This window comes from Anser anser (genome assembly GCF_964211835.1).
Source record: "Anser anser genome assembly, chromosome: 9".
NCBI lineage: Eukaryota > Metazoa > Chordata > Aves > Anseriformes > Anatidae > Anser > Anser anser.
Window position 1 is genome coordinate 15,946,174 of NC_139729.1, and position 15,221 is coordinate 15,961,394.

The 15,221-nt window shown below is 49.2% G+C and overlaps 2 protein-coding genes across 5 annotated transcripts in view; both read left to right on the forward strand.

The window, feature by feature from the left end:
* ACAP2 (ArfGAP with coiled-coil, ankyrin repeat and PH domains 2) overlaps positions 1–6,297 on the forward strand; it is a 65,444-nt gene extending 59,147 nt beyond the window's left edge. For all 4 annotated transcript variants that reach the window (XM_083849115.1, XM_083849117.1, XM_083849116.1 and 1 more), the window contains one exon: positions 2,716–6,297. In XM_083849115.1, coding sequence (XP_083705241.1) covers positions 2,716–2,819 — 104 coding nt within the window. In that variant the 3' untranslated portion in view covers positions 2,820–6,297. The remainder of the gene's footprint in view (positions 1–2,715) is intronic.
* A 927-nt stretch (positions 6,298–7,224) lies between these two features.
* XXYLT1 (xyloside xylosyltransferase 1) overlaps positions 7,225–15,221 on the forward strand; it is a 42,476-nt gene continuing 34,479 nt past the window's right edge. The window contains exons 1-2 of the mRNA XM_083849149.1: positions 7,225–7,666; positions 13,867–14,014. Coding sequence (XP_083705275.1) covers positions 7,295–7,666; positions 13,867–14,014 — 520 coding nt within the window. The 5' untranslated portion in view covers positions 7,225–7,294. The remainder of the gene's footprint in view (positions 7,667–13,866; positions 14,015–15,221) is intronic.

The window sequence follows — 15,221 nt, forward strand, 5'->3', positions numbered from 1 at the left end:
TTAATGTCTGCTAGCCTGCTAGAAGGATTGTGTAAATGTGTTAAGTGTAAGCACAAAGCCCCTCTGCTGTTAGAATAGAACAGTTAGTTGGAAAAGACCTTCAAAGAGCATCAAGTCCAACTGTTAGGATGTATAAATACCCTTAATTTGGTCATAGACAAGGCAGGTCTTTTTCACTGCATAGATGTGTTAAAATATCTGCACTACCCTTACTGTAGAACTCCTCTTTTTCAAAATTATGATTCTAGAAAAAATAAGGGTTTTTAAGACAATTGTGTTTGTTGGGAGATATGTGAGGGTAAATATCAATGTAAGAGTATCATCACAGTGAAGCTAACTGCATATTGCTCAGCTTTAGTAATGCAGTTGATAATTAATAATGTAGCTAATAACGTCAACATCTCTGATTTAAATATACCTGCCTGGTTTGAGCTACTTAGGGAATGTATATATTGCTTTGCAAAGTACAGTTGGTCTTCCAAAATATTCTTAGAATGGGAACTAGCTGAAACTAGCTTGTTCCACAAAATGGTTGTTTCTGGTGGTAGAAGCCATATGCACCATTGTGCTGTTTCTTGTATAATACTTGAGTGCTCATCTTCTGGTGCTACAATATGTCTGCTAACCATTTGATATTAGTACTGCTACTTTTTTCTTCCTATTTTTTCTTGAATGTATGATGTGTGCCTTTTAATTTATTCTGGTGTTAAATGGTAAAGCAGTGTTATAGTATTTTTGTATATAAAATCTGCACTTTAGGGAAAACGTTACTTGGAAATGGAATTTCCAGAATTAAGTTTTAAAGTAAGATTTTAAAATAATTATAAGGTTTACAGTATTAAATATTTTAATGCAGCATAAAGGGGCACTTTATTTTAATCTATTTTTGTATGTAATATTTTTGTTATGTAATAGCCAAAAACAGAACCACAATGTACCTTGCAAAAGTAGCTTTTGTTTTTTTCTTTCAATTTTATTTGAAAGAACTAAATACAGCAACTTGAACTACAGTACTAGTTCGTGAATGGGACCCATTTCAGTAATAAAAACATAGTTGCTTTGCTTGCATCACACAGGCTTGATTCTCGTTTGTTCTCTTCAAACCTGTTCTTTTGATGGATGTTACAAACTCTTCTTTCATTCTGTGCTTATCTTTCAGTGCAAGCAGTTATCAAAAACTTAATGATAAAATGTGTTGTATGCCTGTTTGATCTCTAGAACATACTTGAAACTAAATCTGAAAACCAAAAGGGAATTCTACTAGATCTAAGTTTTCCTAGTAGAGTAGTACTCAATTTATTTGTCCTTTAAAGTCTGGGCAGAACTGTGATTACACTTTCATATAAACCCACATGCAGTGTTAAGTATTTCTGGAAAGTCAGTTGTCATTTCTGCAAGTGTTTTCAAATGAATGCCATCTCATCTCCAATACTGGAAAAGGATAATGGTTCTAATATTGGAAATGTACATTAAAAAGATGGAAAACCAAAACAGTGTAACTCTTCACTGTAGTACGGTCTATAACAAAAAATCCCTTTTAAATCTTGCCCTTCTGAAACTAGTGGTGAAACAATGCTTTTCTTTCTTCCACAATCCTGTTGGGGGGCGGGTGGGGGAATGTACACGGTGGTAGGGATTTTGGGATGATTCTTCTGTCATACTATTAATCAAGGTGTCAGCAGGGAGCAGTAATGCTGGGATCTTATCCCATGCAGTCATCCATGTTGGGAAGGCAGCAGCACAATTTGGATGGCTGAACATTTCCTGACTGGACCAAATGTTTTATGCATTTAATTCCCTTTGAAGTCAATATGGTATGGTTAATGTTTTAAAATGAACATTAATTCAAGGCCCAAAATGCTGCAGCAGATTAAAGAAATGTGAAAATCTCCATTTTAAGATGGTAGAAGAATGACTTGGCCATGACTTAAGAAGTATTCTGTCTTGATCGTGGTTTTCCTGTGTAGATAGAGGAGGGGATGGGGACAGAGCAGATGAAAATTGCTGCCTTCTCTCATTTTGGAATATTTGCGCTAGTGATCAGGTTGGTTTTAGACCCAAAGGGTAAAGATAAGCAGCAAACAAAAAGAATTTAAAGGAAATCTCATGACTTTTATAAACCTAGAAGATATATGTCCAATAATGCATTAAAAATTTATACTTGTGAAAGTAATAGACCAAAAATGTTTATGAACAGTAATTTCCCTGGTTACTTAGGATTGCTTTTTTTTATATACTCTTGTTTGCTAATTGTTTCTTTCATGGAGAGTTCTTTCTGGCTGTTAGACTTCTGACCTCTGTTTCCAAGTAAATCTTTATTTATGCCATAATTCTAATTTCCTGATGAGTCCTGGTTAGCACGTCCTTTCCAAAACCAAGTATTTTTTCTCTGATAGCTAATAAACATTTTTATTTTTACATTGCTTAAAAATGCTTGCACTTTTCCTTTCTAACTCTGAACTTTCCTCTGTGTGGCTGCCTTTGAGGTACTATTTCAGGTATAGTTTTGCTTCGTTTAATTTGCTTCTACAGAATGTGCATGTGATTAAACAGTCCCAGTTCACATCAGCATCATTCCATCTGTATAAGAAGTCTTTACACATTAATATAGATGTTACTACAGTAAATGGTAGCATGGTAAGGTGTTTGTGCAATGATGGATGATGTTAATTATCAGAAATGTTTGAAACCGTTTCCCCTTTTTCTTCCTTCTAGGAGATGAAATTTATCAGGACATTTTTCGTGACTTTTCTCAAATGGCATCAAATAATCCAGAGAAGCTAAACCGTTTCCAGCAGTCAGATTCCCAGAAGCCTTAAGTGTCAAGAAGGAAAAGAACCTGCTCCTTCTAGTGCAAGTCGTCTTTAACAGAATGAAATATATGCATTTTGTTAGATAGTTTGGATAAAACGACCACTCTAATGTAGCTGTAGATCATGGTAGCTGGGGAAATGTATAAGAGTTTTATGTTCCACAGTACATATACCTCAGCAGCTGAAGAAAACATTTTAAAGTTAAAGGAATACCTGCTAGCTCGGTGTAGAAATAGTACCAGTTAGCAAGTATGAAGTTCATCTGTAGCTCGTACTTAGAGTTAGCAGAGCATAGCTGTATGTATTGCAGACTCTGAGTGGCAGGATGACCAGATCCGCTTTGCTAATTAGTATCCTATACTGTCATCTGTCTCACTGCTGCCATAAAGATGTGCCTCTGACAAGAAGGTCTAGGTTGCATTTTCTTGGACTGTTTGGAAGGGAAATCAGGTAATGACTTACAGAATTGTCCTTCTGTTTGTGGGCCTGTAACTTTTCTTGTTCCTACCCTGACTCTGGTTAGAGGTAGGCTGTTAATAACAAGATGTGGTAACTTCTCTTTTGCAGCAGAAGTTTTAACACCAGGCTGGCTTTTATACTAGTGACTGCAGGTCAGTCACGATCAGTATATATCCTGGAGGACCAAATTCTAAGAGTTAGTCAATTTTCTTCTGCACCCCTCTTCTCCCCCGAGCCCCTTCTAAAATGAAGATTGCTGTGAAGGAAGTAACTTTTAAATGAGCACTTGGAACCTTTAATGAAAAAAATAAATTTAATCCTGCTGGACATGATGTGGGGTTTGTCAGTATTTTGACATCAAAACTTGAAATTTGAGACATCCAAGTAAAAATGGAAAGCCACAGGAGTCTGTGTAGAACAGTCACACAAGAGCTGTTTGTCACCTTTTCTCTCTGCTGTTCTCACTACTAGCCCTAAGCTGCATATATGAAAATGCATATGTAGTACAGCTACCCTAAATTTAGGTCAATCAATCCTTTATAGCACAGCATGGTGTAACATAATGCGCAAAGGCGCGGATGTGTACGTGTCTAAACTAAGGCTTGCAGAAGAAAACCTAGGAATTATACTGCACATTTTTGCAAAGTAACAACTGAGAATATTTTCGAGCTGTAATGAGGGCAACGACACAAGTTGCTTTTTTTTTTTTTTTTGGTGAGCTCCACCTGCTGATGTGCATGCACAAATGGTGTCTGTAGATACATGCTTGTGTATCAGGTTATGTACTACTAAAATAATCACCAGAAGCCACAAGCCAGCAGATGCAGTTCTTCATATTGTATTTGTCTACCCTACGGACAATTTAAGGAGAATTTTTAGGTAACATAACATCAGTGTGATTTTTTTTATAGGATTCTATTAGCCATGGCAGTACGCTAACTTTCTGTTTAAGTGCATTTAGGAAATGGCTTTTCTCCAAGCTGGCTTGTATAAGCAAAATTGGGTAAAGAATTTCTGTAAATTGTGGTAAAAACTAAACTTTCTGGCATGTTAATTTTATAAACAATGTATTTTAAATATTTATCATTTTGCAGAAATGTATAGTAGTGCATTTAATCTGGACGATTCTTGATGTGAAGTTAATGGCATCTTAGTGTCCAATAAGTTTTTCCAAGAAAAAGAATCTTAAAAAAAGTTTTGTTTAATCTGTGGTCTAATTATGCTAGGAAAAGCAGACTGCCCATTTGAAGAGTATGTTTAGTTGAATAATAAGCAACTTACTAGAAATTACAGCTTACAGATGATTTCATAAGTTTCTTTTAAAAAATTGTCTATGAAATGACAATATACTTTGTAATCTGTAGTATTTAACAGCAACGGACACTTATTTAGTAGATTTTAGAGAAAGTAAAATTCCCTGTGTACAGATGGGATAATGTAAGATATGGCTATGTATAGTACACACTTTAGACATAGGGGTTTTTCAAAAGATTTGTATCCTTTGCCACCTACATGACAGTCAGTGTACAATGTGATTGGTTGGTAATGTAAAGCCCGAAAGCTTAGTGGCATAATCACTGTCCTACTCCTCGCTGCTGGGAAAACATCTGAGACACTTAACCAGTCTCCACTGGTGTTTGCTTTCCTACTCAAAGAAAAATCTGAGAAATTTTGCAGGACAACTTCCTACCAACAAAAAGTTTCTTCCCTGTAGCTCTGCAGATTCATCTGCTGCAGTCCAGCTCTCGTCTGATACTCTGCAGTATCAGGCTGTTTATGCTAAAGGACTAGTAACATACCCGATCCACGAATTGTATGACTTTTCAGGAGATTTGGAATTTCAATGGCTCAGGGAGCAGGTGTATCAATTCTGATCCTGCAGCCTCGTTCCCTGATCCTTTTAGGTACACTATGATGTCCAGGATAAACTGCATTTTTCAGGTCAGGTGCAATACGTGTCTGAAGATCTTGCTCATCAGCAAAAATGAATATGCCATTAAGCTACATGAAATGTATCGAGGGTTCAGTCCTGTTAGACACTGGCAGGCTCAGTGCTCCAGGGTCTCTGTACCTTACAGGATTCAGCCCTCGGTGAAACAAAGTATGATTAACTCCAGTGCTATGGAGATCTGGATTTCCTTGAGTTCTGATTCAAGTGCTGATGTTCTGCACAGTAATTTTAGGAAACTTCCATTTTTTATTACAGTATGAATCTGAGTATAACTTGAGTAGTAGACTCTAAGACTCTGGTATGTGTTAACACCTTGCACCCTGTACCAGATAATGGAAAGCTTCAATTCCAGTTCATGTTTCTCTATATATGAGATATGTCATCAGTAATCAGTGGGGTACAAAGCAGTAGATTCCAAAAACAATTCAAAATCATCTTTCATGTGGATTTTTAGTAATTTACTATATAGTCCATTAAAAGATTTTGAAATATTCCTCCTTAGACAGAATTGGATCACATGTTCCAAAAGTCTCTTGGAAAGACAAATGTGTAAGATTTCAACATATATTCTAATGCGTATTAATTTCAGAGGCATAACTTACTTACGTTGCATGTTAAGATGGTATCTGTGGTATCTCCATAGGGATCTGTATTGTTTTGACTGTTCATAAGGTTTCATGTTTTGTTGATGTTGGTACGATGTATGTAAAACTTCTAAGTTATTATACTGAATAGTGCTACTGAATTATATTAGACATTGAACTTTGTTCCCATAAGTTTGGGTGATCACAATAGATGGTCTAAGTTTCCTGACCAATCAGGACCTAACCCAAGAACTCACTGAAATTTGTGGCAGTCTTTCCCCTCATTTCAGAGGCTTTGGATTGTACCGTTGTTGGTTCATACTGTCACTGTGTTAAGGGATCCTGTGGGTTTTTTTTTTGTTTTTTTTTTCATTCCCTAGAGTTTTATATTTTACCAGCTTATATACTGAGCTGAAATAGTTTTAGAAAATGCAACCCGACCTTCCTACTGCTGTCATCAACTCCCCATTAAAAAATGAAGTTTCTCCGATTTTGCAGTATGACATCCGTACACATTATCTGAATTACTGGAATTGTGCCTGGTAGAGCAAAAACTTCAACTCACTAAAGAAAAAAGTGAGAACTAGAATAAGCATAGCCTTGGCTGTGGTATTTCCAGGACTTTGATGCTTCTCTGCAGCCACCTGTTTTAAAGTAGGGTTGTTAACTCTGCATTTTCATCATGAGAACCTTACATGGCGCAGTGACTATAAAAGGACCATTTGATAGTTACAAATAATGTGCAAGGAAGTGATACTTTCAAAACACCGTCAGAAGGACTGAGCTGACTATTTAATACACTGAAAGTCAGTATTGCAAGCTGCCTTCCCTGCCACGTCCCAGGGTGAGACCTAACTTAGTCTTTGGGTTTATTGTTCCTGTTTGTACAGTCCTATAGCCTGTTGTGCTTCCACAAACACATTTCTTACACCAGGGCCAAGCCCAGAAGGGCAGTGCTGAGGGCCAGGCTGAGCGGACCCCTTTGGTACATCCCTAGTTTCTGCACAGTATTTTCTTCTTTTGCTTCCCATGGAAGGAGATGACAAAGGAGGAAGAAATCCCCCTCGCCTTTCTGTGAAGATTCCAACTGCTGTTTTGCTAGAAATCCCCGAGAAATCTCTGTTCGTTCAAGCCGAGCAGCTGCTCTGTCTGAAATGAATTATTATTTTCCTCTATTTATGTATCACTCTGTACTTGTTCTTTTAAGCATCCCAGCACTAAAACGCTCGTTTTCCCCCGTGCCCTCTGCCCCGGACGCTGTAACTGTACGAGGAGCCCTCCTTCCCCTTTCCTAAGGCTGCGCTCTTTGTATCTAAACCGCGGCCGAGCCCCGCAGGAGCCGCCAGGCCTCTCGTTACCGCCCCCGCGCAGCTCCCGGCCGGGCCCGGCCCGGAGCCGCCTCCGTGTGGCGGCGGAGCGGGGCGGGGCGGGGAGGCCGGGCCGGGCCGCGGCATGGCGGCGGGCGGCGGGTAGGGAGCCGGGCGGCCATGGGGCGGGCGGGCTGGGCCCGCTCGCAGCCCTGCGCCCTGGCGCTGGCGGCCGCCCTGGCCGTGTGCGCCTTCTACTACCTGGGCGGCGGCGGCGAGACCTTCTCCACCGCCACCCGCCGGCTCCGAGCCACCCCGCCGGGCCCTGCCCGCCGCGGCCGAGCCCTGCACCTCCTGGTGCTGTTCACCAAGGCGGAGCGCAGCCCCGCGCTGCGGGACAAGGCCCGCGCCGCCCTGCGCTCCCTGCTGCGCCACGGGCGGCTGGGCCGCGGGGACGCCCTGCACCTCCACCTCGTCACCGACGGCGCCAGCAGGGACATCGGCGAGGGCCTGCTGCGGGACGCGCTGAGCCGCGCCGCCTTCCCGAACCAGGTGAGGCGGCACCGGCGGCCCCCGGGGCTCCGCGGGGCGGAGGAGAGCCGGCGGTGGACGGCCGGAGCTCGCTGCTCCCCGGGACGGGGCTGTGCGGGATGGGGGCGCCTCGGGCGAGCCACCTGGAGGCCCCCTGCTTAGCCCCCCTCGGGCAAGGCGCTTCTGGCTTGGAGGAGCCTTCCGGCACGGGGAGTTTCTGTTCCGGAGGCCCCCTGCTCAGCCGCCCTTCAGCCTCTCGGCAGCACGACCACCCGGCCTGGTACTGATACGTGCGAGGCCCTGAGCGGGGCTTGGTGCCTGTGTGTAGGTGGCCTCCCGAGCGGTCCTGCAGGGCTGTCGCCACAAAAAGCTGTCGCCACAACAGGCTGCCACCTCACTGCGGGCGGCTCCTAGAAAAGGGGGTGCTGGGGAGCTGCTGCACCTGAACGTTCATCCTGCTGCCTGCTGGAGAAGTGCTTCTGCCCCCCTAAAGGCAAGCGGTGCGAAGTTCTTTCACGTTAAACAGGTATTTGGTAACCGGAGGGAGCGCCAAGCTGTGAGACTCCAAGTAAGGACCCTCCTGTCCTGAGATGCTGATGCAGGACGTTCTGCGGAAGAGCCCTCTCGTTCTGCCGTAGCTTTTTGTTTCTTAGTTTTCAGATATTTCATATTAGTCAAACTCCGCTGGAAAAGCCTGAGATGTAACCATCATGTTGTTCATACAAAATATTTGTTGGTAGATAATCCCATCTCTCTTCTTAGACTGTTTTACTAGTGCCAGCACTGCCGTGTCACCCATAGCGGATAAGCTGCGCCGTACCGAGCAGTCCCCAGCTGCCTGGACAAGGCACGCAACAGGTGGCTTTGGAAACCTTCCCCTGCTGCAGCCCTGTGGGCTAGCGTTGTGTGCGGCACTGTGGCCTGCAGTGCCCCGTGGCGGTGCCAGCAGACGGCCGTGTGTCTGCCATTCTGCCCCACAGCTGGATTCGAGCTGACGCTAAACGTGCAGCACAGCAGCTTGGTTCAGGTTTGTGGCATCGTGTCCCTTGGAGAGGTGCAGCTGCTGGGCCATGACGGCACATGGATCCCTCACAGACACCCCTGTGTGCATGCAGCTGCCTTACTGCCCTCTGCTTTTCTCAGAAACCAAATTCTCCTGCGGGCAGCCTGTCCAGCACTGCTGCTCCAGGACAACATGGGCTTGTGGGGCTTACGAGTTAGTGTTGTGTGAGCATACTGGGGTGAACCTCTGCATGCCTCAGGTGGCTGCGGACTTGCAGCGAACCATGGCTCAGCTCAGGGAGCAGTTCTTGCACCAGAGGTCATCTGTCTTGGGTGGGATCAAGCAGCATTGTCTGGAGAGTTCAGGTGACATCTCACCAGGGTATGCTACAGCGGGAGCTCCTTCCCTTTCCTGGAAGAGCCTGATGCATCCTGGAGATGTTTGGTTTCATTAGTTAGCCTGGGGTTGGCAGCAGACTTCAGATCTCTGCAGTTACCTGGTTTTTAGGTAGACAGTTGCTAATATGGGGCACAGGCTTCTGTATTACTTCTTAGTCTTGCACACTTGCCCGTGATATTGTGACATTTCTGGTGTGCTACCAGGTGACAGCGCCTCTTTATTCTTGCTGTAGTCTGTCCCATTCCTCCTCTTTGTCAGCAGAAGACATCAGCATAACTTGGACCTTTTGTGCTGCCAAAACTTTGAGGAAGGTTCATCTCTGGTCGCTTCAGCAGTCGCCTGTCTCTGTCCTGAGACCTCTCCTTTCCTGGCTTCTGTTGGCGTCCCCAGGACGTGCTCCTGGTTCTTAGCCTGTTCTCCTAGAGCAGGCCCAGAGCCGAGGCTTGACAAAGTGCTCAGAAGGCCGCTGGAGCTGCGGAGGCAGGGTTGATGAACCCTGCACTTTACTTTTTCTTCATGAGGAGGGTTCAGGCTCTGTTTCTGGAGCTATCCTTGCCCTCCCCTCCCAGCAGAGCTGGGATCAGGCAGAACCTCCGCTAGAGCGGAGCCCGGGCATCAGAAAATCTGGATCCTGGTCCTTGGGGAAGGTAGCGGGCCTGCTCTCATCTCCCCCAGAGCACGTGTGCGAATTCAGGTACTTCCAAAGCCTTCTGGAGAACGCGGCAGCCGGCTGCAGCCTCCCGGGCAGCACGCAGATGGTGAGCAGCAGCGCTTTGGGATGGGCAGACCTGGGCTGCCCAGACAGTCGTCGCGCGGTGTCACCAAGCCCTGCGTGTCTGAGCCCGTGGGCCCTCCCAGGAGGGAGCGCAGGGCGCTGCAGACACATCCCAGACGCGGAGCGCGGGCGGGGAGCGCAGCGTGCCGGCGGCAGATGGAGCTGGTGCTCCGCGCTGCGCAGCCTGCGTGGGGCTGCGGGACGTGGGGCGCAGCAGGGAGCAGCCAGCGAGCGGCTGGGCGCAGGAAGGGCTCGCAGCCTGCCCGGGCCTTTTGGCAGGGCCTGGCCGTGCCTTGCCCAGAGGGATCCTGCTGGGCTTTTACCACGGCTTTAGAGCTTGCAGAGAGCAGGTCCTGCCCCGTGCTTCGGGGGCCATCTCTGCTCGGCGAGCAGAGGGCAGTGCGGGGAGCAGGCCATGCCCTGCTGGCTGCTCCGCTCACCGAGGGCCCCGACTTGCCCCATTTCGTGCAGCTCGTTGCTCTTCCTGGTTATCTGTGTACGTAGGGCCCTCAGTGGATGCTGCCCGGTGCCGACTCGCGGTGTTTCTGTTCATTCATCGTCAGAGCCCTCTCCTGGGATTGCTGCCCTTCTGCCCAAGCTCAACGATGCAGTGCAGAGCTGAGCTGAAGCACCCATCTGCAGCTGCCCTTCATCGCAGGGCCAAAGCATCGCCCACGGTGTCATCTGTGCTGCGTCGGGGGACCGCGTCCTGCAGTCTCCAGATGCCTTCTCTCTAGAAGGAGGCCCAAGCATGCAGTGCTGTGTCGAGGGCTAGCTTTCAGGAAGCCTGAGCGTGGTTTCTACAAGTCCGTGCTTCTCACTCGGGCAGGTCAGCCCTACTTTTACATCTCGGTCCCCCTCTGTGAGATGTGGTTACCAGCCCACCCCAGTGAGGTGCTTTGGGATCTGCACCAGGGTCGCGGGTCAAGGCTGAGCTCTCCTTGTCCTCTGCAGGGCTGGTGCTGTCCAAGCTGGGCTGCTGTGACCCGGCACCTACAAGACCTCTGCAAAGGCACCTGGCACGAGACGGAGGGAAAGTCAGAGAGAAAGTGTGGTGGCTTTGTTAGTGATCCAATTGAAAGGGTCTTTTCTCAGCGTGAGATGTGTTTATGAAAATGAGTTGCACAGGAAACCCATAGAACTTATTTTTCTTAATGTCCTCAGCAAACTTGGTCAGATTTAGCCACAGGGATTTACTGAAAGCTGCTACGCAAATAAATAACAAAGTACAAAATTAGCAGCAGATAAACAAGCTGTACTACAGTCAGTGCTGGGGAGAGGAGAATCCTCTGCAGTCCTGGTGAGGACAGCAGTCCTGTGGTTGCAGGAGGATTCATCGTGTCAGGAGTTTGCTTTCCAGAAGTGCTTAACCAAAGGATGGGCAGCAGAAACACATTTTCCTCTGTTTTCTTTGGAAGGCGAGGGAAGACAGATGATACCATCTGGAGTTTCAGGAGTGTTTTTCCCCTGATTTTTGTCCACCGGTGCTTGGCACTCCTCTGCTCATTTCAGAAGTGACTGGAGTTGGTTTGAATTCTTTTTTTTTTTCTTTCCTCTGCTCCGCTGTTCATCATCTCCTGAGCTGGGAGGTGATTTAAGCCTGGGCACTTCTCAGAGGGAGACCTGCTCCCACCAGTGCCATGGCAGGGCAGGGATCTCCCAGGGGGAGGCTCCCTGGGTTGGTGCTCTGGGCTGGGGCTTGGCCCTGTGCCCCTGCAGCCAGTGCCTTCGCACCTGGGCAGCAGCGTTTTGTTGTGTTTCAGCACCCAGCAGCAGTGCTGGCTGCTGCAGATCTCCTCGCTGCAGTTGCGTGATCCTGTGCTAATGGTGAAGGCAAGGCTGGCCGTGCACAGCCCCCGGGGCACGGCGGCCTCCTGCGCTTCGGGGAGCTGGGCTGAGATGCTGCTGGTAACCGAGTTTCTCCTTCTGCAGTGCCTCGGGGAAGTTGTACGTACGCCGTGTTGTCCAAACAGGAGCGTGGCCCGCGATGAGCTCTCGTAGCACACTTCCCTGGTACGTGCTGTCCTGTGCTCTTCCTGCCTTCCTCCCGGGGCCGCTTGGCGTGAGGCCAGCTGCAGGACACGCAGCTCGCAGCGTGGTCGCGCTGCTGTGAAGTCACAGGGCCAAGCCTCAAGCTCTCGGACCGTGCCCTTGGCCCGGGGTTGGTGTGTGGGGTGCTTCCCCGGGAGCAAAATGAAACGCTTCTGCTTCGGCTCTGCCCCAGCAATGTGCCACCGGGGGCTTGGTGCCGTGCCCGGTGGCTTCAGGGCTTCTTCCAGCATCCAGGACGGGCACGGACGTACCTCGCTGCGCTCAGCGCTGCTGGGCCCACCGACAGCTCCCTGCTTCCTGCAAGCTCTGCTCTGACACGAGAGCTTTGATCTAGGGAACGATTTCAGCAAGAAGGTGTGGGAGGGATAAGCTCCAGGCTGCTCACTGCCTCCATCTCTGTGCCAGCTTCTCTGGGTGTCAGAGCATCATCCCCTTGTGCATCCCGCAGAGGGCCTGGCTGCAGCGCTAGCTCAGCGGGCTTCTCTTCTGAAGCACTTGACTTGGGTTTGGGTTTAAAAAGAAAAAAAGAGATAATGCTCCAACCTACATGTTGAAGTGTATAGCGCAGTTTTCCTAACTTATAAGCAGATAAAATTCTGGTAGGGAAAAGGAGTGAGAGCACAGATTGGTTTAGTTGGAAGGGACCGGTGGGGGTCATGGGGCTGAATCCTCTGCCGAAGGCAGGGCCAGCTGAGGGAGGTATCTCAGCGTCCCTCAAACCAGGCTTCCCTTCCCAAAATTGAAGGACTGCTGCTAAGTTGTGCCCTCGCAGCATTCAGTTCCTGCTGGGTTTTTCCTGCTTTCTGTTGCCTGAAGAAGGCAGCATGACTTCGAGTCCCAAACTCGGAGCTGCTGAACTCTCTAATCGGCACCAGGGCCGTGTCCCTCGTGCCTGGTAATTACGCCGAAAATCCCTGCGGTCCTCTGGCGTGAGTCAGTGACCGGTGTCCTCGTGTGCGTGTAACGAGCAGCAGCCTGCGTGTTCCTGCTCATCGGACTCGGCGTGCAGTTAGGTGTAAGCCTGTACGATTTCAGTAGCTGACAGTTTGTTTGCAGTCGCTCCTGGTTTTGGAGCAGGTGGGGCTTTGTTGCTTAGCTCTCAGGTCGCTCCTGAGCACAGGTACAGTAGGCGGGCTGGTGAGTGTTAATTTGGTCCTTGGTAACCAGCGTGGAAGGGCTTTGCTTTGTTTTAAAAGTTTGTTTCTCTGTATTCTGTCAAGAATAAGAACACGAACGGGGCTGTGTGGGGTGGTATCAGCAGTCCGTCTTCCCCTGGGTCCCATTTCTGCCCTGTGGCAGTGTGTGGGCAGCACTGGGAAGCTCCAGCGCAAGCAGGCTCACCTCCAGCTAAGGAAGATGCTCAGCTCTCTGGTAACTGCTGATGTCTGATTTTTGTCGGCGTGCTGTGGCCTGCTCGCCCTTTCCTCCCCCAGCCCCGGTGGGGGCATGCTGCGGAGCTTGCTTCAGCGCTGGGCTGAGGCTCAGGAAATCCGGGCTCAGCTCCTGGCCCCGTCCCAGCCTGCCTCTGTGGCAGGGAGCAAGGCTTGGGCCGCAGGGTAAATGACGTGGCCTGGCTCGCCTCAGAGCTGCGGGATGCCAGAGCCTGGAGTGAGCTGTCACCTCTCGTGATCGCCTCCATATGGGAGGCCAGAACCAGTGTCAACAGCTGGGACCAGAGGCTGCAGGAAAACATCCGCTGGATGGACTTGATTGTGTGCGTGGATTCGGGTCTCTCGGTGCCTGCCTCGCATTTCCAGAATGGCCATAAAAACCCTTCCCTCTCGCCCCCGCACACGTAGCTGCCTCTCAGGGCAGGGCGGTGAGCAGGGTCCAGCACAGGCAGACCCCGTTGTGCAGCCAGGATGCCAGCAGCAATATTTGTGGCTCACAACCTCACACGCCTGTGCTGGTGCAGGCTGAGCGAAGGCTGCTAATGATGGGACAGAGCTGCTGGATGTCGTGGCTGAGCGGGGTTTCTGGTGTCTCTCCTAGGTAATAACCCACGATGTGAAAGAGCTGACCGAAAAGCTGTTTCCGATAGTCGAAGCCATGCAGAAGCACTTCAGTGCTGGAACAGGGACCTACTACAGCGACTCAATCTTCTTCTTGTCAGTCGCAATGCATCGGATCATGCCCCCAGGTAAGCGTCCGCTGAGCTGCAAACACAGGCTTGCTTTTTCTTCATCCTGTAGGTAGTGTTCGGTGCTGTGTGAAAAGCAAAGCGAGCTCACCGACCCAGTCACCGTGAAAAGAGGCTGCTGCCACTGGAGCAGGGCGCTCATCGGCACGACAGAGTGGGTTGGTTTGATGCCATGCCTGTGGGAGCACAGAGCACAGGTGCATTCACCCCCGGTGCCCCAGCCAGGAGCATAGTTCTGGTTGCCCGTTCCCCATCCCTGGCACGAGCACGGCATTAGCTGCCGGTGCTGCAGCATCGCTGGGCAGAGGCAGCGGCAGCCAAGTGCCCAGAGAGAGTCAGAGCTTCGCCTTGGGTACTGTGCTTGTCGTGTACTGAGGGTGCTGGGAGATGGCAGGGACGGATAACTGCGGGGCTGTCCTGGAGTATTGTTGCATGAGGTGTGCCCTCTTCAGGGTTTGGGGCGAGCTCCTAGGCCCAAGCCTGATTTCTGCCCGTTCCTGCAGGATGACAGACCCGTCGGTGTGAGAGCACTCATGTCCAAGTGCCTGCTGTGACGGGGGCTTTCTGTGCCACACAGCAGGATGGTGCTGCCCTCGCGCCCCGAGATGGGAGAAAAGGCAAAACTGGAGCTGGTCTGGCCGTATGCAGCAGTGTATTTGTCATGTGTGGTTTTCCAACCTCCCTTCCCCTCGGTGTGTCAGCAGAAAGAGGTGCCACGTGTTAGCAGCGCGGTGACTGAGCGTGCCGCCTGGCCGCGTGCTAGCAGGTGTCGGCAGCGCGCTTACTGAGCGCACCTTCCTCTCCTGGGGCTTTGCGGAGCTCCTGGAAGGCTTGGCTGCTTAACAGCCACCGGTCGCTTAACTTTATTGTCCTCGCTCTGCTGTTACTGAGTGAGGGAGCAACAATAAATCTGCAAGGAGACAAGGCAGCTGGCAAAAGGAGCTTGGCTCGGTTCATGCCATGCTTTCCTTCCCCGCCTGCGCGCGGGTATTTCTGCTAGGACCTACATGCTCTGTAGCCTTGGATCACTTAGCGTCCCTCTCGTTTTGTAGGTCAGGCTTGTTTTTCTTACACTGAGGTCAGGGCTGGGAGAAAGGTCAGAGGCTTTTCCGTAAGACTGATGGCCGGGGATCACGTTGCTGTTGGTGTGTAGTCCCTTAAAAGCAAAGCGCTGAACGCGAGCAGTCGTGCGTCAGCCCAGCGTGGG